We start from the raw sequence: 24,112 nt of genomic DNA, 5'->3' as shown, positions 1-24,112 counted from the left end.
CATTCCATATTGCATTGCTGTGGTTATGTTATTGGACTAATAATCTAGAGAATGTGGGTTAAGATGCTGCCATGGCTTTGTGGGAATTTGAGTTCAGTTTATTTGTTTTTAATCTGGAAATAAAAGGCTGGTATCAAGCTATAAAGAATACCTCATAGACTTCAGTGTTTCACAAAGAGCCACACCACCAGCTTTCATAGTAACTAGGGATAGGCAATAAATGTCAACCTCAATGTATATTCTGAGAATGATTTTTTTAATTCAGTCAAGTTTGCACACATTTATTTTCAGTAATATATTCCTTTAATTTTAACCAGGTGCAATGGTTTATTTTCCTCAAATTATCACAATCTATGAATTGAATTTAAGTAGTTTGTACCAATGTTAAATTCTTTTATAAGAGCATTTTGAAGTAGATCTTTCATTTTGTTACATTTTTAAAAATAATATGATGATTTCAGCACTTTTAGCACTGACCAGTTAAAGTCTGGTTCAGAGGGAGTAGATGCACAAGAGACTGTTGTTGCTTGGTCCTAATGTAAATCCCAGACTGGGGACATATTCTAATATTGCAGCGTTACATGTTGAAGTATCTGTAAGAATTTTCCGCAGTAATTTTTAAATTATTAGTTTTATTTCAATATTGATCATTATCTACACATCTGATTTGTTTGAGCTTCATTTACTTTTATCTTCGGTGATGTGTTCAAACGCTCACACTAAGAGAGTCAGGAGTTTTAATGAGGTAAATGATTTATGTCCACATGGTGTGTTGTTTTAGACTGACCACAGACTGGTGTCTATACTGGGCACCACAACCCCGAACACCAACATTAACACAATGATGACAGGTTGCCTAGAATAACTAAACAAGGGTATCTGATCTATGCACTTAATACACGAGCTGCTGGTCATTTTTAAAAAATATATTTTGTATTTTAAAATAAACAACAAGAACATGTGGCAGGCACAAGGAGACCATATAAATATCCTTAAGAATTCTTAGTTCTGTTATTGTTTTTGTTGTTGTTGTTAGGTGGCAATGTACAAAAAAAGTTTCCTGCTTATATTTTAAAGAACACTATTTTTTCACAGCTCATTTTGACAGAGAAAATCGCTGTGGGACACATTTGTCACAATGTTATAATATGCAGGAAATATTTGTCACAAAGGGGTCCCGTTATCCTGTGCTTTCTCTTTCCGGGTGTTGACCGACCTACAATGTATTTTCTGTTTTATTTTATCGGCACAATCGCAGGCTTCATTTCTATTCCGAATACTCGTTTTGAGCTTGCAAACAGAAAACAAGGTTTAAAATATCCTTTAGCCTTGAAGATAGAATATTCCACTCCTTGGAAGTGTGCACAGTGCCGTTCCTTGCAACGCCTCCACACGGCCACCTCAACTCCTGCACAACCAGGAGAGAACTTGTCAGTGACAGGAGGGGGGCAGTGTTTAACTGGGACACCCGAGTTCCTGAAAGATAGCAGGGAGGAAATGCTTTTTTACGTTTTAGGCCGAGGATTGCTGCTTCTGAAATAGAACACTTAAAGAGTAACGGTTGCAGTAAGATTTACAATCAATGACAGTAGCGATAAGTTACAGTGACAAAATCTGTAATTGTAAAAATGCTGAACATTAACAGTGGTTGTATTATACTAGTTATACATTACTACTGGTTGCATTGTATCAGTGGCAGCACAGTGATGGTTACAATAAGCAACGTACAGTAACAGTTTCATTTTCACCCACAGTGATTTCTTGACCAACTCCTGCTGCAGATTTATTTCAGAGGGAGTGTTCTCCCCATTGATTTACTGAGTGGCTGGCAAGTTGGGCAGACCATGGCTGAGACGCCTCTGATGCTGAGTGTGGGGCTGGTCGGTAAGGGTCCGCAGACACGGAGCCTGCGTTGGACAATATGTTACCCTGACTCTTGCTGTGTACTAACGCTGTGCTGAATGGGAGACGCTTGTCCGGTATTTTAGGTCTATACAAAGGTTTGCATTTTGGCCCGTGTCTCATCTGCCCTGTGTGTGCACAAACTCCAAGCAGATCCTGTAATGCAGATTAAATCCAGTGGACTTTATTGTTCAGATATAAACAACATTTGCATATGTGCTCAGTACGCGTTTTGGTTCCTATATCGAAGTGGTTGATCCGTTGCAAACATATATGTTAGAGACGGGATTTCCGTGTTTCCTATTCGGTCACATGATGCAGGTTTATGCCGAGGGCTGAAGGCCTGGTCAGATAGCTTCATAGAACCAACTGTCCCGCAGAGAAAAGGAGGCACAGTCACATTCACTGGGAGCTCTCACTCCTTCATCCCTTTCGGTTAATTTGATGATATCTCGTCTCACCCACCGCAGGAACTGTGCAGCTCTGCATGATTCATTTAGCATCGCCGCTCTGTGTGTGTGTGTGTTCAGGTTTTGTGGACACTGTTTATAGTCAAGGACCTCAGAGATGATAAATAACAAGAGGTACAGAGCCAGATGTAAGAGGCAGATTAATTTAAGTAGTGATGCCCATTAAACTGGGTGCCACCTCAGCACAGTTTTGTATGCTAACTGAGTCCTTTCACTATATTCAGGAATTAATCCACAGAAAGTCCCTCATACTATTGACACATGCATCTAATTCTTAGCAACACATTGATTTCTAAACGCATACCATTGGGAAAGGGGGAGTTGCTGCTTTAAAGGCGAATTTCCCAACAGAGCCTGTGTTAAATACATCTTTATAACTTTAACGCTGTTCTTTCGCCCACTCACAATGAATGTCCTTCTTTCTCAGAAAAAGACACAAATGGCGATGCACTGTGGGTGTGGTGCTATCCAACCGTCACAGCAGAGCTCCGAGTACTACTTTTAAGGAAATGCTGTCTTTCTGGTGAAAATGATGTCCTTCACACCTTTGTCTTTGGCCAGTTCAGAAGAACCTGGTATTATATCACAACCACACAAGTCCAGGATCCCACTACATTGTCAAAGGTACTTAACACTTTATAGATATGTTTTAATCTGAGGAGAAACTTTCTTCTTTTAACCCTTCTCAATATTAGTCTCCGTGGGCCACATGCAAACTGACCTGCTCCCAGGACACTATTGTTCCCACTTAGGGACACATTGAATACATAAAAGGTAGAGCTCTGCAGGAGAGAATTTTGGAGAGTTAGCTAAACCACACCATACTAGTGCATCTCCTAGAAGCTGGTTGAAGAATGGAATTACTGGAGACTGCAGAATAGGTTGTCTACTCAACAACTTAGGGAGAGCAGAAACCTCTTTGGTGCACAATGTATAATAAATTGTAAACCCTGTTTAAACTTTTTTACATGCAGTACACAGAGGAAATCTTCCTCCTTGGTGCCAGTATAGTTTTGATTTGGGATCGGAAGTGTAGAGAAAAACAAAATCCTTTTTGACTTAATAACTCTGAGAAAGAGGCCATTTTTCAGCAAAGTTGAGAATTGATCATTCATAACTCATTTAATTTTCCCAAAGTAACTTTGAGGAGAGAAGGTGAAATGTGTACATTCACATATAAGGAGCAACTTTTCATTTTTTAATAGTACATTTTTGGAAAGGATATGAATAAGACACTCCGAGGAACACCAACAATTATGTCCTTGCTAAGCTGCTTCTGAAGGCTGCGTTATGTTATAGAAGGACGAGTCATTCCTATAACAGTGATGTCTGGTAATCTTCTGCTTTAGCAGAACATAATCCAGATGGCTAAAAAAAACTGCACTGTCAGTCAAACTTTGTTTCATGATCCTAGATTATTAGTGTATGCTTGCTGCTCAAAGAAACAAAGTTCAAGAATTAACTGTGTTCGAACTCTTTCTAAAGAACATGAAAACAGTCAAACTGAACGCACATAGAGGAGGTTCACAAGGTAAGTAGAGTTAGTGCCAGCTCAGTTTTGACCAAGTTGGAGTTGATAAAGTGTGGAGTTCAGGAGCTGGTTGCAGAGCCTTGGAGAAGTCAAACAGGAAGGTGGCAAATACGTGAATAAGGCCTACAGTGATAGTTGGGCTGAATAAGATGGATGCTGGTGATATTGCAGATGTAGACACAGGCAGTCTTCATGATAGATAACACACGGCGTCTCAGGAAAAATACATATGGTAGATGACATTGCTGTATGGAGCTCAGTTTTCCATTTGTTCATGCACAGATGCTGGTGACTTATGAAAAAAGCTGCATGGTTAATAGTTTTAATTTGAACAGAGCAACTTTAATTCTGAGAGGCTTTGATGAAGATTTGGAGAATGGAAATATTACTTGATCCTTCTGTTCAGAGGCTGACTAAGGGAATCCTGTCAATAGGATGAACATCCCCACTTAGTTGTGGATATTTTTGATGAATACAGCATAGACATGTTCGGTTGAATGGTCTGTTTCTGTGCACTGTTGTAAATTCTATGTAATATGTCAGTGAATATTGTTACCACTGGTTCCTAGGCAAGGTCCCCAAATTTGTTATGATCCCATAGGAGCTGCCCCAAATTCTAATGCTCCTGGATGAGGAGGGATGAGCTGGCTTTCCTTCTTTATTCAACCCCCTCGGTTGGTTGCAACAAGGTTAATTTAAAAAGGATCCCTTCCCTTGCGAATACCTTTTCCCAGTCCAAATGTATTTATGTTTTAAAAGGAGCCAATTTAACCACTTTTTCTTGAGTCAAAGAAAGAGTGAGTTTATTTGTTATGAACATGCAAGAAAAAATAATAAAAATGCAACACACATGCAGATTAGAAATAAGAAACTGAGTCCAAAAATGAAAGTTAAAAAGATACAAATCAATCCTTTGGCTTGTCCGTGAGGAGCAGATGGTGAAATGTTGCGGCCGTTAAATTGGGGTGATTCCAGTAGCCCTGACTTTGGCAGTTGAGCAGTTGTATTGGAGATTCGTGGTTCTGCAGGTTAGCTGAAAGGAGTTGTCCTGTTTCCTTTTTAATTGTAGCTTTGCTGACTTATGCCTCGCTCCCAACAATCAGAGAGAATAGACTTGTTTACCTGCAAGCTGAGGGATCCCCGGTTGGTTTTCTTCAGCCGTGACCTTCACAGCACACACTCACCAGAACAGAACGGCAGACTAGCACACAGAACTAAGGTTGCAGTTGGCTTTTTTAAAACCCCTTTCCTTGTGTATCCCTGGAATGGAAAAACAAATGTCTTTTGCCCAGGTCTGTTTTCTTTCAAACTCAGTTCATGTTCATAGCCTGGGATATAACTCAGCAGGAGGTGGTTTCGGCTGAGATGGTAATCATTTTTCCATTATCTCTGCAACCACAGGAAATTACAGTTCAGTTTTCTTTGCATCTTTTCCTTTGAAGTGCCTCTGCCTGAAGTAGGCCATGTCACGCCTTTTAGGTCCAACATTCCATTCTCTCTGAACTAATTGGTCAAGTAATCCATATAGGAATTTTCCAACCAATGGTTACCTTACAGTCTCAGCTAGCTTTTGCTTATATGTCCTTTTTTAAAAAACACACGTCTTACTTCAAAGTTCAATGTGTCCATAAGTAATTCAGGGATAGGATCCATGGTCATGACAATATGGAGAACTTTATTATGTCATAGCCATATTAGCTTTCATTCTTAAACTCTAGTTCCTATTTTGTACAGAACGTAATAATTGAAATAAAAGTGTAAGTGTAACAATGATGCACATGAAATATATCTTTTTTTCATTCTTACCATAGGTGACCCATTTTTCTTTAGTTTTAACTGCCAGAGACTTTAACCCAGAGAAATATGCATCTTTTGGAAGAGTGTTATGTAGGTGAGTTACAAGTTTTGACATAATGTTGCACCTTATATCACTGTCATTGTGGATCTGTATGAGGATTGCACATGTAACAATGTCCTACTTTGCTGGGTACAGCTCATATACTCAGGCTCATGGCTAAAAATAATCACAAATTATCACTTTATATGCAAAGAAAGGGCTTATATTTAAGTAGCTTCCTTGGGTGGTTTAGTTGATAGTTCACTGCATAGTGAGAGAGAAAGAGAATTTTCATTTATGTAGCACCTTTCATGACCTCAGGACGTCCCAAAAGGTGTTACAGCTAATTAACTATTTTCTAAGGTGTCTCACTGTTGTAATGTAGGAAGCATGGCAGTCAATTTACACAGTCCTAATAATAACGAAAGCATCTGTTTTTGTGATATTAGCTAAAGGTTAGAGTGTTTCCAGGACAGTTTCTTAGAGCAGCATGTTTTAGTACCAACCAGAGAGCAGGCTAGATTAAATCTGGTAATGTGCATTGAGTTAGGATTAATTAATGACCTCATAGTGAAGACGTCCCTAGGTAGCAATGATCTTAATATGATTGAATTTCACATTCAGTTTGAGGGAGAGAGGAGTGGATCCAAGATTACTGTTTCAAACCTAAATAAGGGCAATTATGAGGGCATGAAAACAGAACTGGCTAACGTGAACTAGGAAACTAGGTTAAGGGATAGGTTAGTAGAGATACAGTGGCAGACATTTAAGGAGATATTTCAGAATACTCAGAAGATATACATTCCAGTGAGAAAGAAAGATTCTAAGGGAAGGACACACCATCCTTGGCTAACTAAAGAAGTTAAAGATAGCATCATAAAAGCAAAATACTGCAGATGCTGGAAATCTGAAATAAAAACAGAAAATGCTGGAAAAACTCAGCAGGTCTGGCAGCATCACTGAGTCATATGGACTCAAAATGTTAACTCTGTTTCTGTCGCCACAGATGCTGCCAGACTTGCTGAATTTTTACAGCATTTTCTGTTTTTATTAAAAATAGTATTAATTTAAAAGAAGAAGCGTATAATTCAGCAAAGATGAGTGACTGGTCAGAAGGTTAGAGAGAATATAAAGAGCAGCAAAGAATGACTAAAGGATTAGTAAGGAGGGAGAAATTAGAGTATGAGAGAAAGCTATCTAGAGATATAAAAACAGATAGTAGGAGTTTCTATAAATATTTAAAAAGGAAAAGAGTAAATAAAGTGAGTGTTGGTCCTGTAGAGATTGAGAATGGGGACCTTGTCTAGAATAGAGAGAATAATGGAAAATAAGAAAATGGCAAATGAATTGAAGAGATATTTTTCATCTGTCTTCACTGTAGGGAAGACAAATAACACCCCAGAAATAATTGTGAATCAGGAGGTGATAGGGAGGGAGGATCTTAAAACAATTACAATCACCAGGGAAAGGGTACAGAGAAAGTTATTAGAACTAAAAGCTGACAAGTCCCCAGGTCCTGATGGATTTCATCCTAGGACCTTAAAATAAGTGGCTGCTGAGAAAATAGATTGGAAAGTAGTGAATATGACACCTTTATTCAAGAAAGGAAGGAGACAGAAAGCAGGAAACTATTGGCCAGTTAGCTTAACATCTGTCATAAGGAAATTGCTGGAATCAATTACTAAGGAGGTTATAGCAGGGCACTTGGAAAATCTCAATGCAATCAAGCAGAGTCAACATAGTTTTGTGAAAGGGAAATCATGTTTGACTAATTTATTGGAGTTCTTTGAGGAAGTAACAAGCAACATGGATAAAGAGGAACCTATGGATATGCTGTGCTTAGATTTCAGAAGGCTTTTGACAAGGTGCCACATCAAAGGTGTGATCACACAAAATAAGAGCTCATGGTGTAAGGAGTAACATATTAGCATGGATAGAGGATTGGTTAGCTAACAGGAAGCAGAGATTAGGGATAAATGAGTCTTTTTCAGGTTGGCAAGATGTGACCAGAGCACCACAGGGGTCAGTGCTGGGGCCTCAACTATTTACAATTTACATCAATGACTTGGATGAAGGGACTGAATGTATGGTTGCTAAATTTGCTGATGACATAAGACAGGTAGGAAAGTAAGTTGTGAAGAGGACATAAGGAGTGTGCAAAAGGACATAGATGGGTTAAGTGAGTGGGCATAAATTTGGCAGATGGAGTATAATGTGGCAAAATATGAACTTGTCCACTTTGGCAGGAAGAATAGGAAAGCAGCATATTATTTAAATGGAGAGAGATTGCAGAACTCTGAGGTACAGAGGGACCTGGGCATCCTGGTTTATGAATCAGGAAAAGTTAGTATGCGGGTGCAGCAAGTGATTAGGACAGCAGATGGAATGTTGTTGTTTATTGCAAGGGGAGTGGAATATAAAAGTGGGGATGTTTTGCTACAATTGGATGGGACATTGTTGAGACCACAACTGGAGTACTGTACACAATTTTGCCCTCCTTATTTAAGAAAAGATATAAATGCCTTGGAAGCAGTTCAGAGAAGGTTCACTCAAGGCATTGAATATTTTTAAGGCAGAGATAGATAGATTCTTGACTAACAAGGATGGAAGCCTCAGTGCCAGACAGTTTACAGCCCGATGGCCATAGAATTGTGAAAATGGGCTTCCGGTAATGGCTGCAGCAGGATTGCTCCTGGTTTTCTGTCTGGCGGACAGAGCATTGCTCTGGCTATCTAATTCAGCCCCTTGTGGGCCAGGAAGCACAGGAATGCTTCTCTTAGTCCCCTCAAGGAAGCCTTCACTCTCCCCCATCCCCCACTCAGCCTCAGCCTCTAGCCTCCCCACCAGCTCTCCCTATTGTAGGCCTCTCCCCCTCTTGATTGCCCATTGGACCTTCCTGCCCTCTCTTAATTGCCAACCCCTCCCACCCCCTTCAATTTCCAGGGACTGTCCCCAAGAATGATTTCCTGTTGCTAGTGTACCTTTCTACCTTCCAACCAGGCTTTGTATTTTCCGGGCTGCCGATGGGAGGCAGACCTGCAAGATCCAAATGAGGCCGAATCAGCAGGATTTCCTGGCCTTACAGAATTCTTCAGCTGTTTTCAACTTCATTCACACTCTTCCTGCAGCCAATAAATATCAGGACTATTATTTCACTGAGCAAGTGGTGCGTTTATATAACAGGCTTCCTAGGGAGACAGTGGAAGCAGATAGTAATGATTCATTCAAATACAAACTGGATAGATTTCTTTAAGAAAAATTATATTTTAGGATACAATATATGACTATTTCGAGACATGAAATATGGTGAACATAACATGCTTGGAAGGAATGGATGACTTTGGACCTATGGTTCCCAACACTTTCCACCACTGGGGTTTTTCCTAACCTCAAGCCTGAGTCTGTTATGGGCCAATTGATAGAGATTGGCCACTATGCTTAGGCAACAGCAACACAGCGTAATTTTTGTGCTGCTGTGCACCGATTGACCCTATGATGCCGTTTATTATGGCTTTTGCCAAACAGTCAATTGTTCTGTTCTCTGTGCATTGCATCATATTGTGTAACATAATGATATTGCATTTCTTAATTATATATTTAATACCTGGCTGGTTGCATAGGTAATACATGATTGATTGGGCTTGAAATACAAATTGGGCTTGAAATGCATTTGTTTGTGGTGGGTGTTTTTTATTCATTCATGGGATGTGGGCATCAACAGCAAGACCAACATTTATTACCCATCCCCAATTGCCCTTTAGAAGGTGGTGATGAACCACCTTCTTGAACAAGTAAAGTCCTTGTGATGCAGATACACCAACAGTTAGGGAGGAAGTTCCAGGATTTTGACCTAGCAGCATATGGTATAGAGGGAGCACAATTTCAGAGTCAGAAATTTGAACCTGAAAATTAAATGGCTCTTGCAATTTAGAAAGATTAACCTTCAAGTACCTGGTTCTCACCTGAAAAAGAAACCTTTGCGTATGAGAGCAACTAGTGTCTTTCTGTACTGTTCCAGTCATTAAAAACAAACATATTTCTTCTCATAAAAAAGTTTATGAATTTAGTTATTCAATCTCATCATTTTAATTTTTCTGAAGGATGTACATGAAACATGGTAGTCCAGCCAGGATGATGGAAGGCTATATTTCTGTTCTTACCAATGGCATCTGTCAAAGTGAAGAGAATGGGTCATTTCTCCTGAAGGATTATGATGCAAGAAAGGCATATCTTGCTGGATCCATTAAAGGTAAATGCAAAAATGTTATGCTTTATGATATGACATAAACATAGGATTCAGCTTTTAGCATTGGGTGCGGTTGAGGTCCAATCCGGCCCCAGTGATGCTGTTCTCTGAGCTTTTCTGCTCTCTCTTTTGGGTTTTGACATGTAGCATGGTGTCCTGGACAACTGCAGGAGCTAAGGGCAAGATTTTTTTTTTAATTCATTCATGGGATGTGGGCTTCGCTGGCTGGGCCAGCATTTATTGCCCATCCCTAATTGCCCTTGAGAAGGTGGTGGTGAGCTGCCTTCTTGAACTGCTGCAGACCATGTGGTGTAGGTACATCCACAGTGCTGTTAGGGAGGGAGTTCCAGGATTTTGACCCAGCGACACTAAAGGAACGGCGATATATTTCCAAGTCAAGATGTTGTGTGACTTGGATGGGAACTTCCAGGTGGTGGTGTTCCCATCTATCTGTTGCCTTTGTCCTTCTAGATGGTAGTGGTCGTGGGTTTGAAAGGTGCTGTCTAAGGAGTCTTGGTGAATTCCTGCAGTGCATCTTGTAGATGGTACACACTGCTGCTACTGTGCATCAGTGGTGGAGGGAGTGAATATTTGTGGATGTGATGCCAATCAAGCAGGGCTGCTTTGTCCTGGATGGTGTCAAGCTTCTTGAGTGTTGTGAAAGCTGCACTCATCCAGGCAAGAGTGGGGAGTATTCCATCACACTCCTGACTTGTGCCTTGCAGATGGTGGACAGGCTTTGGGGAGTCAGGATGTGGGTTACTCATTGCACTATTCCTAGCCTCTGACTTGCTCTTGTAGCTACAGTATTCATATGGTTAGTCCAGTTCAGTTTCAGGTCATTGGTAACCCCCAGGATGTTAATAGTGGAGGGTTTTTTAAAAATTCATTCACGGGATGTGGGCTTCGCTGGCTGGGTCAGCGTTTATTGCCCATCCATAGTTGTCCTTGAGAAGGTGGGGGTGAGCTGCCTTCTTGAACCGCTGCAGTTCATGTGGTGTAGGTAAACCCACAGTGCTGTTAGGAAGGGAGTTCCAGGATTTTGACCCAGCGACAGTGAAGGAACGGCGATATATTTCCAAGTCAGGTGGTGAGTGACTTGGAGGGGAACTTCCAGGTGGTGATATTCCCATCTATCTGCTATTCAGTGATGGTAATGCCATTGAACATCGAGGGGCGATGATTGGATTCTCTCTTGTTGGAGATGGTCATTGTCTGACACTTGTGTGGTGTGAATGTTACTTGCCACTTGTCAGCCCAAGCCTGGATATTGTCCAGGTCTTGCTGCATTTGGACATGGACTGCTTCAGTATCTGAGGAGTCACGAATGGTGCTGAACATTGTGCAATCATCAGCGAACATCCCCACTTCTGACCTTATGATGGAAGGAAGGTCATTGATGAAGCAGCTGAAGATGGTTGAGCCGAGGACACTACCCTGAGGAACTCCTGCAGTGATGTCCTGGAACTGAGATGACTGACCTCCAACAACCATAACAATCCTCCTTTGTGCTAGGTATGACTCTAACCAGTGGAGAGTTTTCCCCCTGATTCCCATTGACTTCAGTTTTGCTATGGCTGCTTGATGCCACACTCGGTCAAATGCTGCCTTGATGTCAAGGGCAGTCACTCTCACCTCACCTCGGGAGTTCAGCTCTTTTGTCCATGTTTGAACCAAGGCTGTAATGAGGTCAGGAGCTGAGTGGCCCTGGCAGAACCCAAACTGGACATCAGTGAGCAGGTTATTGCTAAGCAAGTGCCGCTTGATATCACTGTTGATGACCCCTACCATTACTTTACTGATGATGGAGAGTAGACTGATGGGACGGTAATTGATCGGGTTGGATTTGTCCTGCTTTTTGTGTACAGGACATACCTGGGCAATTTTCCACATAGCCGGGTAAATACCAGTGTTGTAACTGCACTGGAACAGCTTGGCTAGGGGCGGGGCAAATTCTGGAGCAGAAGTCTTCAGTTCTATTGCTGGAATATTGTCAGGGCCAATAGCCTTTGCAGTATCCAGTGCCTTCAGCTGTTTCTAAGGATTGAAGATAATGCAACAGTTGGTTAGGAAAGAGTTTGTTCGTTTTATCCACTTGTTCTTGTGCAAGAAGCAGTGTAGAGTGTATGTGAATACATTTATCTCTGAGCAAATATGGTCACCTACATGTAGCAATGTCTGATCTGTTTGGACCCTGAAATTTAGATACAGTATTGTGTCACTTTCTGCCAAGCAGATCTTTAAAACCATTGATATGGTAATTTATAATTAACCACAATAATAGGAACATCTACTTCAAACTTATTTATACTCTTATATCTTATTATTGGACTTGTTTATATTTGAACTGCCTTTATTTTAGCTTAACTATTTTACATATGATGATCTGTTTTCCATAGTTAAGTAACTGTTTTTATTTTTATTTTACAAGCATGCCTTTCTTGAAAGTAGATAGCCACCAGCTGTCCTCTGCTATCTCACAAAACCCACATCCACCCAGGGGTACAGTAGCATAATGGTTATGTTACTGAACCAGTCATTAGAGATGTGAGTTCAAAGACCACCATGGTAACTATGGAATTTAATTCAGTTAATTAAATAAATTTGGACATTTAAAAAAGAACTATTAGTCATGGTGACCAATATTTTAAAAAACCATCTGGTTCACTAATTTCTTTAAGGAAGGAAATCTGATGTTCTTACCCGCTCTGAGCTATATGTGACTTCAGATATACAGTGATATGGTTGACTCTTAAATGCCCTCTGAAAAGGCCACTCAATTGTACTCAAGGTGATTCACCACCACCTTCTCAAGGGCAATTAGGCAATAAATACTGGCCTAGCCACCGCTGCACGCATCCCATGAATTTCTTTTTTTAATGGATTTATATTCTTGATTCATTCTTGATATAGCAGCCTAGATATTGAGTATGGGTAGACTATTCCACTGTGGAGAGCTTCGCAGGTGAGCTCAGTCCTGTTCTCAACATGCATCCACGTATACAAATATTTCAGCAAGGGAAAATGGACAGCAGTCAGGACTTTGGACCCATGATTGACGTTTCCCTTTCTCCTATGCCCAGAAATGCTGAATCCTCAGCTTAAGTCTCTACTGAAACCAGATAACTCAACACTGACTGAAAATCAAACCTGGGATCACAGTGGTACCAAATGGTTCCTTTCAAGGGAGCTAGGATTCTTCGGCTCTCCATGATAGCCTTATTTTGCGCTATTCAGTGTTCAGTATAAAACAAGCTGTCTTCTGGTGATGTTGCAAAATGTGTGGGGAAGTTTTTGTTTCCAGTGAAATGCATTTTTTTTCCAGATGTAGTAAATCAGTTTGGAATGGAAACCATTATCCTGTACACAGCACTAATGGTAAAGAAGAGGATTGTGGTCTACCACCCTCGCATAGAAGCATTGCAGGAGTTTACCAGGTAAAAGCAACGCTCGTAGCTATTCACAGTTTTTGCATTTATATTCCACGCCTCCTAAACTTCCTCTTTTGACTGCCACAACGATTTCACACAATCTTTTCATCATTTATCACTGGACCCTTTGCCTGCGATTTTCTTGGAAAATACTGAGGTGCACTAGGTGGAGAAATGATATTAATAGAGGTCATCATCTGGAAACTAATAACTGGGAAATTGGCATTTGCTTGTAGATCCCTGACTCTTGCCCTTGGAGACAGGCCGGGAAAGTCAGAGGCAAAACTGGTTTAGTTCTTCATTTTTAAAAAAAGAGTTTGACACTTCAAAGTACGGTGACAAAGAAGTGTGGCAGATATTCATTTTACTTTCTAACTTTGTTTTCCAGGACTTTGCCTACATTAATTTGGCATAGGCAGGATTGGTCAATACTTCATCCTTATGTGCATTTAAATCAAGATGAGCTCGAGGCTTTGAAGACTTGCACTGGTAGGAAGATCTTTTTGTTTTTCAAATCTACATATAAAATAATTTTTATTGTGCTAATCCTGCAATATCTAATTCCACGTGAAACTGCAGTAACTTGATAGGAAAATCTAAAAATTTGTCTAACTCTGGGATCTGTAAAGTGCTTATGAATTTCCAGATGTCCATTCATCTGGCAGCAAACACTGATGTATTTTCCCCTATAATAGAGGGTAAATATCCACAGCCTTTGATAACAGTTCTGACACTTGTTTTTACTTCACCTGCAGGTTATGTAGCTGGGTTCACAGATTTAAAGGTGACTGACCGTCTAGACGTCTATGATGTGTTTGTGAACCTGGTGGAAAGCGAGATTGTTGTTGCACCACATGCTAAAGGTACCACTGGTGTTTTAATGTTCACTGCATTTCTTGTTTCACTGAAACTCCGTTGATCTATCATCCCCGTGCTGGCACACCTACTTTGGCTTTCAGTTAAGCAATTCCACAATTTTAAAATTATCATCCTTGTTTTCAAATCCCATCATGGCCTCATCCCTCCCTATCTCTCTAACCCTGTAACGCTCCACAATCTCTGTGCTTCTCCGATCTGGCCTCCAGTTCATTCTCAAATGTCATCGCTCCACCCTTTGTGGCCATGACTTCAGCTGACTAGGAGGCCCTGAGCTTTTGGAATTCCCTCATTAAATCTCTCTGCCTGTCTAACTCTCTCTCCTCCTTTAAGATGTCCCATAAAACCTGTCTTTTTGACCAAGCTTTTGGTCACCTGCCTTCATATTTGCCTACTTTGTTTAATAGCACTCCTGTGAAATACTTTGAGATGTTTGTTACTTTAAAGGCTCTATATAAATGCAACTTGAAATTGAATATAGTGTCTGCACTAAGATTTCATGCAGCAGTAGAATTCTGGCACTGGATTATATGCCCACTGGCCAGTGGGTTTGATGGAGGGCGAGTATATAAAATACAGCAGGTGGAGTGCCCGCCACCTATCTGACCACCCCTATCCCTACCACAATTTTACAAGTGGTTGGGGGGAGGGAATGGTGTCGGGCAGCCCACTCACCAATGAGCCAGTTGAGGTCCTTAAGTGGGCAATCAGTGGGAGAGGCCCACGCCAAGCACCCAGCCCTGCAGGTTTCCCTACGTGGGCGGGTGGTGTACATGAGGAGGGTTCCACTTTAAAGGCCCCCCTGGCCTCATGAGAGGGCTCTCCCCAAGGTTTAACCCCACTAGATTCCCCTATGGCCTCTCAAGTGCTGGCCTCCATCCCCCTCACTGGGGCCTTCCAATGTGTCACCTTGGAGACCCCTGATTCACCTGCTGGGCTGGATCTAGCACAGCTCTCCTCCCCAAGCCCTGGGTACAGTACCGGCAGTGGCCACTGTTCCCAGTGGTACTGCAGTGTTGGATCGCTGGTGGCATCTGATTAGACAGCAGAAGTTTTGCTAGTTACAGATCTGTCACTGGTACTGGTAGTGTTTGGAACAATTTGAGGTTGTTGATTAAGATACAAGGAGCATACTGATATATCATTAAAGCATTGGTTTGTGTGATTTTATTTTCTGTAGGATATTAGTATAATCTCATTATGGTTAACAGGATATTGTTCAGTTTTGGGTCCATGTAATATTTGCAGCAGCTTTGTGCCCAATGCCATCAATATGTGACGATGTTCAGAGAATTAGGGTTCATAACCATTTCTAACCAATGTATTAAAAAAAATTATGTACAGCATTCTCTTCTTGTGCCATCCTGCAACGTTGTCCTGTCACACTTTGTTGGCAACAACCAATTGTTATAAATTATCTGACTCATCTTGTACAACCCATCAGGGAGGTCTGCTAGCACAGAATGAAATTATTACTGGTTTTATTATTACTATCTGATGACATATGTGGAACTGTTTAACTCTCTCTCCCATAGAAACAATGACAATGGGTAAACTGCACAAGGACATTGGGCAACTCATTGTCCAGTCGGCCAGTGACCCGGAAAAATCGGATGGTCAAGTGATTAAGGTAATTATTTGCTATTACATCCTTGTCTGCAGAACTTTGGAGAGTACATAGTGGCTGTTCCATTCACTAGTAGTTAGCTGATTCAGCCTTATTTTATATTTTAAGCTCTTTAGACAGAATTACCTACCCATGAGTTTTACTTTGCTTCGATTCACAAATCTTGCTTGATACCCATACCCTCTTTTGTGGTTACATTAGAGAATGACGGAAAAAAACCCTTGAGTTCCCAATCTCAACAAATTTTCAGGGGTGATAAGGAGAAAAGAACTTACAAAAGTGGTGTTGAGTAAATGGTTATGGTATTGGACTAGCAATCTGAAGGTCAATTTCAAATTCCAAGAAGTCAAGTTGTTGCTGAGTTGTGATGAGTTCAATAAATCTGCCAACAGAAAGCATAGTCATGAAGGCTCCCTGTGTCACTAACAGAGTTTTATAAAGTAAACTTGCCACCCCTACCAATTCTGTTTGACATGTGATGCTTAATACCCTCTTGTTACAATCCCCATAGACACTGATAATTTTTTAAAAGATATTTGAATTTCCAGTGGCTGACTAGGAGGATCTCATGGCAAGATTTCAAGTTTTAAGACTCTTCATGTATAAACAAACTAAAAGCAACATTGTCTAAACACTATTCAGTAGGCAATTTAGGCTCCAGGCTACAGAAAAGATCACCATTTAATTTTTAAAAAGACAAAACATTCCCCTCCATGGATATATTTTACTCTGTCCCTTAAGTGGACACTTAATTCTTCAGGAACCCATCCAAAACTATTCTCAGTTCCCAGTGACTTGCTTCCTTCCCCAGCTGGATAACTTCTAACCCCAGAACTGACTTTCATGGTGATGGACAAATTGGAGATTCTTCCCTCCAGCCAAGCTAGACAAATCTACCAGTCTCTTTTAAATCTTCATGAACTCTTCGTGAAGTATGAGCTCCGACCCATGTTTTGCATGCTGATCGACAGGGCCAGGATTTTCTCTGCTTAAGATGCAGGACCAGCTGCCTCTATCTCTCTGCGTTCTCTCTCAAATTATTTCAGACTGACCCTGTCTGAGAGTTTCAGGGATATCTAACCAAAAACACTGAAACCTGATGTACAATGACTTGCTATGGACTCGTTCCCTCTCAAAGCCAATCTCCAAGCACAATATACACCAGAATGGATTCTTCCCAAGTTATTTCCTACTGGAGGCAAATAGAGCCTCCTAAAAGTATCTAAGCTTTTCATTTAGGATTAATTGACTTGAACCATTGGAATATCCATATCACAATGAATTATTTAATGATTTCTGAGAGTGACAAATTCTGCGTGAAGGCTTCAAATGCCTACAGAATTAGGTTGAGACTGCTTGACTCCCATCCCACTGAATCCTTTAAACTGGATTCAAATCCCAGTCCTGCAGGGAGAAAAGCAATGTGCAGACCCACTGCTCTACCCAAACCATGGGCATCATTGTTAAAACCAATGAGTTTGTTTCAGTTTGCAGCACTATTCCTTGCCTGTGATTTCTTTCCTCCCTTCCACTCCTGAAGGTGTTGAATCTTATGCCGGGATACTGTTTGTCTTTGTGCCTCACCCACATTGACATTCATACGTGAACTTTAATGGTCTTTATTACTGGGCCTTTAAGGCATCGGTGGCATCACAGCCAATGCTAACTCTTCACCCAAGTACCCATATGTACACTCCCAAGTGCGATTGCTGATCATGAGATCCTAAGCAGGAGCCCATGCTCACTTTCCACAGTTCAGGGCACTGAGGCCAATTGTAGCATATCTATCATTGTCTCAGTTAGGATCAGCTTCTTCAGCTTATAGGGGATTAACCTTCCTGGTTTATACGACTTGGTTAAATGTTTGATCTACTTGCAGAGCCATCAGGGAGCTAAGGGTAAAGATTGAAACTAAAGATTAAAATAATAAATTCCAGACTCATTCCTCTTTGTGCTGACTTCTGTTTTCTTTGTTCCTTTCAGGACATTTCACAGAAAACAAAAGAAATTTTGGCCAATTTAGCCTCACTGGCACCAGATGATGGGGGGAAACCCAAAATCACTCTCGAGATTCTGAAGGAGCGCCATTTCCCACCAGCAACCGAGAGTTTCTTATATCATTTAGCAGCTGCAGAGCAAATGCTTCAGATCTGACTGTTGCTGTTTACATTGTGCTACCTTTAATATAGTGGATCAAGGTGAATCCTTAGAGGGAAATAATATTCAGCTTAACAACTACTTTGGGCAAATGGAAAAAAATTTGAAGTTCAAGCTACACAGAGCATGTTACTTCCTGGCTTCACAGTAATACAAGTTAAGTGGAATTCCCAATTGGCCCACCAGTTAAATGAAAGTGTGCATTTACACTTATATTTAAAGGATCACATGAAATTTTTAATTAGAGACTCTATATGCAAGTCCAAATATTTGGAAATCTAAATATCTTTTTGAATCAACGTTAGGAGGCAGGTGGGGAGTAGAGGAGGCAAGGGCAGGGGGATGGTGAGGGGGGTGGTGGGGGGGGTGGAGGCAGGTGGGGGGTGAGTGGGGGGTGGTGGGGGGGTGGAGGCAGGTGGGGGGTGAGTGGGGGGTGGTGGGGGGGTGGAGGCAGGTTGGGGGTGGGGGGGGTGGAGGGCGGTGGGGGGGGGTGGAGGCAAGTGGGGAGTAGCGGGGGCAGAAGCAGGGGGGTGGGGAGGGTGGTGGGGGGGTGGAGGCGGGTGGCGGGGTGGAGGCGGGTGGGGGGTGGCTGGGGCAGGGGCGGGGGGTTGGGGGGGGTTGGAGGTGGGTGGGGACTAGTGGGGGCGGGGGCAGGGGGGTGAGGGGTTGGGTGGGGGGGTGAGGGGTTGGGTGGGGGGGTGGAGGTGGGTGGGGGGTGAGGGGGCGGGGCAGGGGGTGGGGGGTCAGGGAGCGGGGGCAGGGGGCGTGAGGGGGGTGGGGGGGTTGGAGGTGGGTGGGGAGTAGCGGGGGCAGTGGGGTGAGGGATTGGGTGGGGGGGTGGATGCGGGTGGGGAGTAGCGGGGGCAGGGGGGTGAGGGGTTGGGTGGGGGGGTGGAGGCGGGTGGGGGGTGAGGGGGGTGGTGCCCCCGGCGACAAGGTGCACCACCACAGAAATATCCCCCCCACCCTTCAAAATGACGCCCTCTCCCTTGGGCCTGTCTGACTGGTTCTGGCGAGGTAGCTCCATGGCTGCTGCTCCTCCCAGGCCCCGTACTCTTGGTGGCACCACTAGTAACGAAGAGCTAACAGTCTCTGATTGGCCGGTGCTCTTTTAAATGGGACATCCGTCTTGAAGGCCCCAGGAGCCCTGATGGCAGGCAGGTGAGTGCCTGACTGGGATTAATTCCCATCAGGGCTCTTGGGAATGGCTGGTGGTGGCAGGTGGGGGAAGGTTTGCCTTTGGCTCTTGAGCAGGTCGTTGGGCCCATCACCGTGGCCATTAAATTCAGGCTGCAGTTTTTGAACAATGTTTTGTGTAATGTATAATCACAGTTAACAGGATTCATCTTCCTATCTATATACCTGTTGATTTATCTGTCGACTGTTTTCCAACAGCGCTTTCTGAAACCACAGTCTCCACCACCTAGAAGAACAAGGGCAGCAAATGCATGAGAACACCATTACCTCCAAGTACTCTTCCAAGCCAGGTACCAGCCTGACTTGGACATGCGTCGCTGACCTTCATCATCACTCTATCAAATTCCTGGAACTTCTTAACAGCCCTTTAGTGGTACGTTTAACACTTGGATTGCAGTGTTTCATGAAGGTGGCTCACTACCATCTTGCCTCAAGGGTAATCAGGATAATAAATGCTGGTTTCGAAGAAACGTTAACTCTGTTTCTCTCTCCACTGACGCTGCCCGACCTGCTGAGGTTTTCCAGCATTTTCTGTTTTTACCTCAGGTTTCCAGCATCCGCAGTATTTTGCTTTTATAATAAATGTTAGCCTTGCTAGTGATGCTTATATCTTGGGAAAGAATTAAAAAATAAAACTTATAAGGTTTTATGCTTATATTGAACATTATGACTATTGTAATACAGGCAGTTTTCATTCTAATGGTTTCATGGCCTTTACACAAATTTCATTGGCTCGATCTGTATTTTTCTTCTTTCTAATTGGTCACTTTCTTCTCATTATTTACCAATCATATTGCATAAAACCTTTCTCTCAATGCACTGAATTCCCACGGCAAATTTTCTACCCAATCTCATGACAGGAAAATAAATTCTGTGATGCACTCAAGCGACACACCCCTCCCAGTCTCAGACTGATAATGATGTTTTAAGTGTAATGAATTCTGGGGTGAATGAATTATTATATTCTCCTTGGAATAAAACAGTGGAGAGATTACACGTGTGGCTCTGTACATTTCATTCTGATGTTGGAGTCCTGAACCACCTTGGGCCCATTTCTGCTCCATACACAAGCTTCTGTTGCATTTTTACCAGTCACCAAACACACACCGAATTTCTAGCTTCAGTTGATTTTAATCATTTGGAAAGATTGGCGATGATATCTTGCTCATTACAATGTTAGCTGTAACTGATACTAGTCTGGACTCCAAACTTGAATAAAGTTTATTTATTTGTCTTGAAGCCATTAGCTTCTACAGTGGAGCAACTCCTTTACCACTGTGGCTTTGTAGCACTTTGGCATAAATATGCTGTAGAATACCGAGGATGTGGGAATGGATAAGCATTGTGGAGTTTTGTTTGACTAGTTTTGGGGATTTGAGAGTATTTATGTCAAACATTCTCGCAGGGTTTGAAGTAGGTGAAGTCAAGTCCATGATAAAAGTAGATTCTATGCAAATTGAGTCTATGGCAAACTTCTGATTTACTGTTCTTGCTCTTAACAACAAGAGGCAAGAGTACTGCCACTGAGCTAAGGGTGACACTGGAGCCCTTAGATAGAGGCCTTACACCAACAGAGCTAGACTTTCATGATGTTTGTCTGGGACAAACCCAAATTTAGACCCCAGAGGTGGGAGAGCAGTGTGCCAACCAGTGCATTGCCCTGTCTGACAACTCTTTTTTTTTAAACTGAAATACTATCTCTAAGGTTTAATTTGATTAAAACAAAATGTACAAAGGCACTTTACAAGAGCATTATAAAAGGAGATATTAGGGCAGGTGACCAAAAGCTTGGTCAAAGAGGAGGTTTTAAGGAGGAAATCCTTGATGAGAGTAATGAACCTTCTATTATATCTTAAATAAAAACAATGAACTCTGACTTTACACCTAACAATTTAACATGGAAAGCAAAAGTTCAGTCTAATTGTCAGACCTTGAAAATTGATCAGTAGTATTCAATATTTATCAAACCCATGCTCCCAAAAATAATTAATTATGTATGGGTTATGATCAACCTGTAAAAGGCAATGGATAGTTCTGCAAGGATTTATAAAAGCAAATTGATATAAACATCCACAATAGCACACAGTAATAATGGCACATTTCACAGTGATAGTTTTGGCTGAATTAATGAGACTATACCATAGTTATTCTGCTGTTTGTAATAGCTATAACTGGTACTGAGAATAAGAATCTGCTCTGCATAACTGCACTGAAATAGAAAGTTACATCTGCAGTACCAAAGGATTAAATTCTTGAATATTACATTTTGGCAGGAGATGATAGATTCCAAAGGCATTTTGATGTTACCATGTTGTGGTGAGACACGTGGAACAGTTTGCTTGACATTAACGGGGCAACTTCATGTCACAAATACAAAAAATGCTGGAAAAACTCAACAGGTCTAACAGCGTCTGTGGACAGAAAGACAGAGTTAACGTTTCGCGTCCATTTGACTCTTCAGAGCTAAAGAGAAGTAGAAATGTGATGAAACTTATACTGTTTAAGGGTGGGGTGGGGGGGGGGTGGCGGAGTGTGGAGTAGGTGAAGCTGGATAGGAGGACAACGATAGGTGGGGGCAAAGGAGAGATTGACAAAGATGAACAAAAGGACAAAGGGGTGTTAATGGTAGTGGTGCTGGCTAAAGGAGGATGGTGGCATTAAGGTCAGAAAGCAGAATGTGATAATAGCAGGACATTGGTGAGCACTCTGGAAAGAACAACATTAACACGTGGCAGATGGCCCTAGTGGGGGCAGGTTATTCTTTGTCTCATCCGGCGCCTTAACAAGAAACTTTGTCTCTTCCTTTCAGCTGCTTTTATCTTCATGTCACAAATAATTGACTTCCTTTTTGGAAACAAGAGGTTTTAATTTAACTCCTGTTTGGGATGGCAGTTGGGAGGTTGTGTGACTGTTAAAATTGGGCGGTAGGAGTACATTGCCAGGGAGTGCCCAGGACAGAATGACCCCCAGTTTCCCTGCTCCTCTTGACCTACAAGGAAACTTTTTTTTTTAAAGAAAAAATTTACTGGGTATCTTCTGGCCTTAGCTATTGTTCTTATTAGGTTTTGCCTGGTGACAATGCCCTCACTGATGCAGATTCCAAACTCAGGTTAAAATGGCAGATTAGGCCCGATGATATCATCAAAGCTCAAGGCATATTCAAAGAGGATCCTGTCTGTATCAGCTACTGTTTGCCATTTAAAAATAGGGTTAGCCAAATTGGGGAGTGCAACTTCCCTGGTCCATTTAGGTACACCTCCCCTCCTGATTTCAGTCAATGATGGGGGTGGGGAGTGGTGTGAGAGAACTCACTCTAAGAAGGTGGGACAGAGCAAAGGCTCACCCTTTTTAACTACATGTGCAACAGTCACACAGAACTTCTTGCCTGCCTCCCTCCCTCCAGCATTGGTACAAAGCTTGTGATCTGTTAAGTTGGAATTAAAATTGGAATTTTTAAAAAATGATACAATATTCAACAGGCTTGTAGATGATCTAATCTCTAACAGTTTCAAACACGACTCCTTAAGTTATTTCACAGTTGATACATTTTTCACAATTTTAAAAAAGTTTTTAAACAGAATCCGCCAATTCTGAGAAGGTGATGGGATACTTTTAGGTGTTGGTTGGAGGGAGAAAGCAAACAGTTTATGCTGATAGGGTTAGATGAAGAGAGGTGAGAGGAGAGCTCAAGTGGAACAAAAATACTATAATGAACCAGTTGGTCTGAAGGGCCAGTTTCTATGCTGTAAAATTCATGCAATTGTGCAGCTGGTAGTACAGCGCAGTTTGAGGGAGCTGCATTATTTAAATGTACAAAATACATCACTATGCGAATGCTACAGTTTACATAAGCTGGATGGTTTTATTGAATGTCAGACTGTGATCTGATGTTTGCTGTATACATGATAGTCCCATGTCTTTTAAACACTTTTAATGGACTTGGACAACTATTAATATAACCGTACTCAAATGCCTCAACCATTGCAGTGTTAATGGCATATGAAACATCTAAAGTATGGGCTCTGCTTTTCCATCTGGCCAGCCACTTTTTGAAATCTCCAGAATTTTTTGAAAATCTGCATGAATTTTGCCCATGTTTATTACAATTTGTAGGATTTTATTTTAGCTTTTCATGTAGAATCATAATTCATAAGTTTTTCCTGAATTACGAGCAAAGAGTAAATACAGAGACCTCAGTAGAAGAAACCTTAGTCATGACAAAACATTTAATAGGGAAATGAGAGCAAATGTGAGAGAGATTATTGAAATAGAATGTTCCATGCGGCTAAGTTATTCCATCTATAGGTACAGGCTTTTCTACATTTGTCTTTATAAGAATTCAAGTGAAATTGCATTTTTATTATGTGAGCTAAAAAAATTAGTTTCCTTCAAGCAACGCTTTGTTTTCTGAGATTAAATTTTGAAATTATGGCTCCAATTTTGACTTCCTTTCTTGAAGGAAAGTTCAACATGAATCAGTTACATGTCTATGTGGCCATTCTTTACCTGTCTAGTTAGGCAGTGAAAAATGGTGACCTATTTCATCATTTGCGAGTGATAGGTAGCATTAAAATTGACTTCATATGATGTCCACACAAATATAATTCTCAGAAGGAAGTCGGTAGGTGTCAATTACAGAGGTCATTTGTGGAACAGGCAGAGATTCTGGGATAAAATCAGAAAATGCTGGAAAAACTCAGCATCTGTGAAGCGATAAACAGCTAATGTCATACGGACTCAAAATGCTAATTCTATTTCTCACTTCACAGATGCTGCCACACCTGCTGAGTTTTTTTCCAGCATTTTCTGATTTCATTCCAGAATCTCTGCCTGTTCCT

The 24,112-nt window shown here is 41.6% G+C and overlaps 1 protein-coding gene across 5 annotated transcripts; it reads left to right on the top strand.

Annotated features, from left to right (window-relative positions):
- The first annotated feature begins 1,468 nt into the window (after nucleotides 1–1,468).
- Nucleotides 1,469–20,268, top strand: dennd10 (DENN domain containing 10). Of its 5 annotated transcripts, none has more exons than XM_078565190.1 (11): nucleotides 1,469–1,566; nucleotides 1,755–1,884; nucleotides 2,800–2,996; nucleotides 5,715–5,794; nucleotides 9,841–9,989; nucleotides 13,312–13,423; nucleotides 13,806–13,906; nucleotides 14,173–14,280; nucleotides 15,829–15,923; nucleotides 17,904–18,118; nucleotides 19,473–20,268. In XM_078565190.1, the coding sequence occupies exons 2-10, from the start codon at nucleotides 1,845–1,847 to the stop codon at nucleotides 18,072–18,074; spliced, it is 1,053 nt and encodes a 350-aa protein (XP_078421316.1). In that variant the 5' UTR covers nucleotides 1,469–1,566; nucleotides 1,755–1,844; the 3' UTR covers nucleotides 18,075–18,118; nucleotides 19,473–20,268. The 5 variants fall into 5 exon arrangements, with proteins under 5 accessions (XP_078421316.1, XP_078421317.1, XP_078421319.1 ...); XM_078565191.1 differs by having other exon boundaries at nucleotides 1,472–1,554; XM_078565193.1 differs by lacking the exon at nucleotides 1,469–1,566 and having other exon boundaries at nucleotides 1,573–1,988.
- The last annotated feature ends 3,844 nt before the right edge of the window (nucleotides 20,269–24,112 follow it).

This window comes from Cetorhinus maximus, chromosome 20 (assembly GCF_964194155.1).
Source record: "Cetorhinus maximus chromosome 20, sCetMax3.hap1.1, whole genome shotgun sequence".
NCBI lineage: Eukaryota > Metazoa > Chordata > Chondrichthyes > Lamniformes > Cetorhinidae > Cetorhinus > Cetorhinus maximus.
The sequence above is the reverse complement of the archived record's forward strand: the minus strand, read 5'-3'. Positions and strand labels throughout refer to the sequence as shown.

What these genes read in the sequence shown, in the direction of transcription:
- dennd10 (XM_078565190.1), top strand. Translation starts at nt 1,845, where the DNA reads ATGGCTGAGACGCCTCTGATGCTGAGTGTGGGGCTGGTCG. An exon ending in GCATTGCAGGAGTTTACCAG is followed by an intron (nt 13,424 to 13,805) that starts GTAAAAGCAACG and finishes TTTGTTTTCCAG; the next exon opens with GACTTTGCCTACATTAATTT. An exon ending in CGGATGGTCAAGTGATTAAG is followed by an intron (nt 15,924 to 17,903) that starts GTAATTATTTGC and finishes TGTTCCTTTCAG; the next exon opens with GACATTTCACAGAAAACAAA.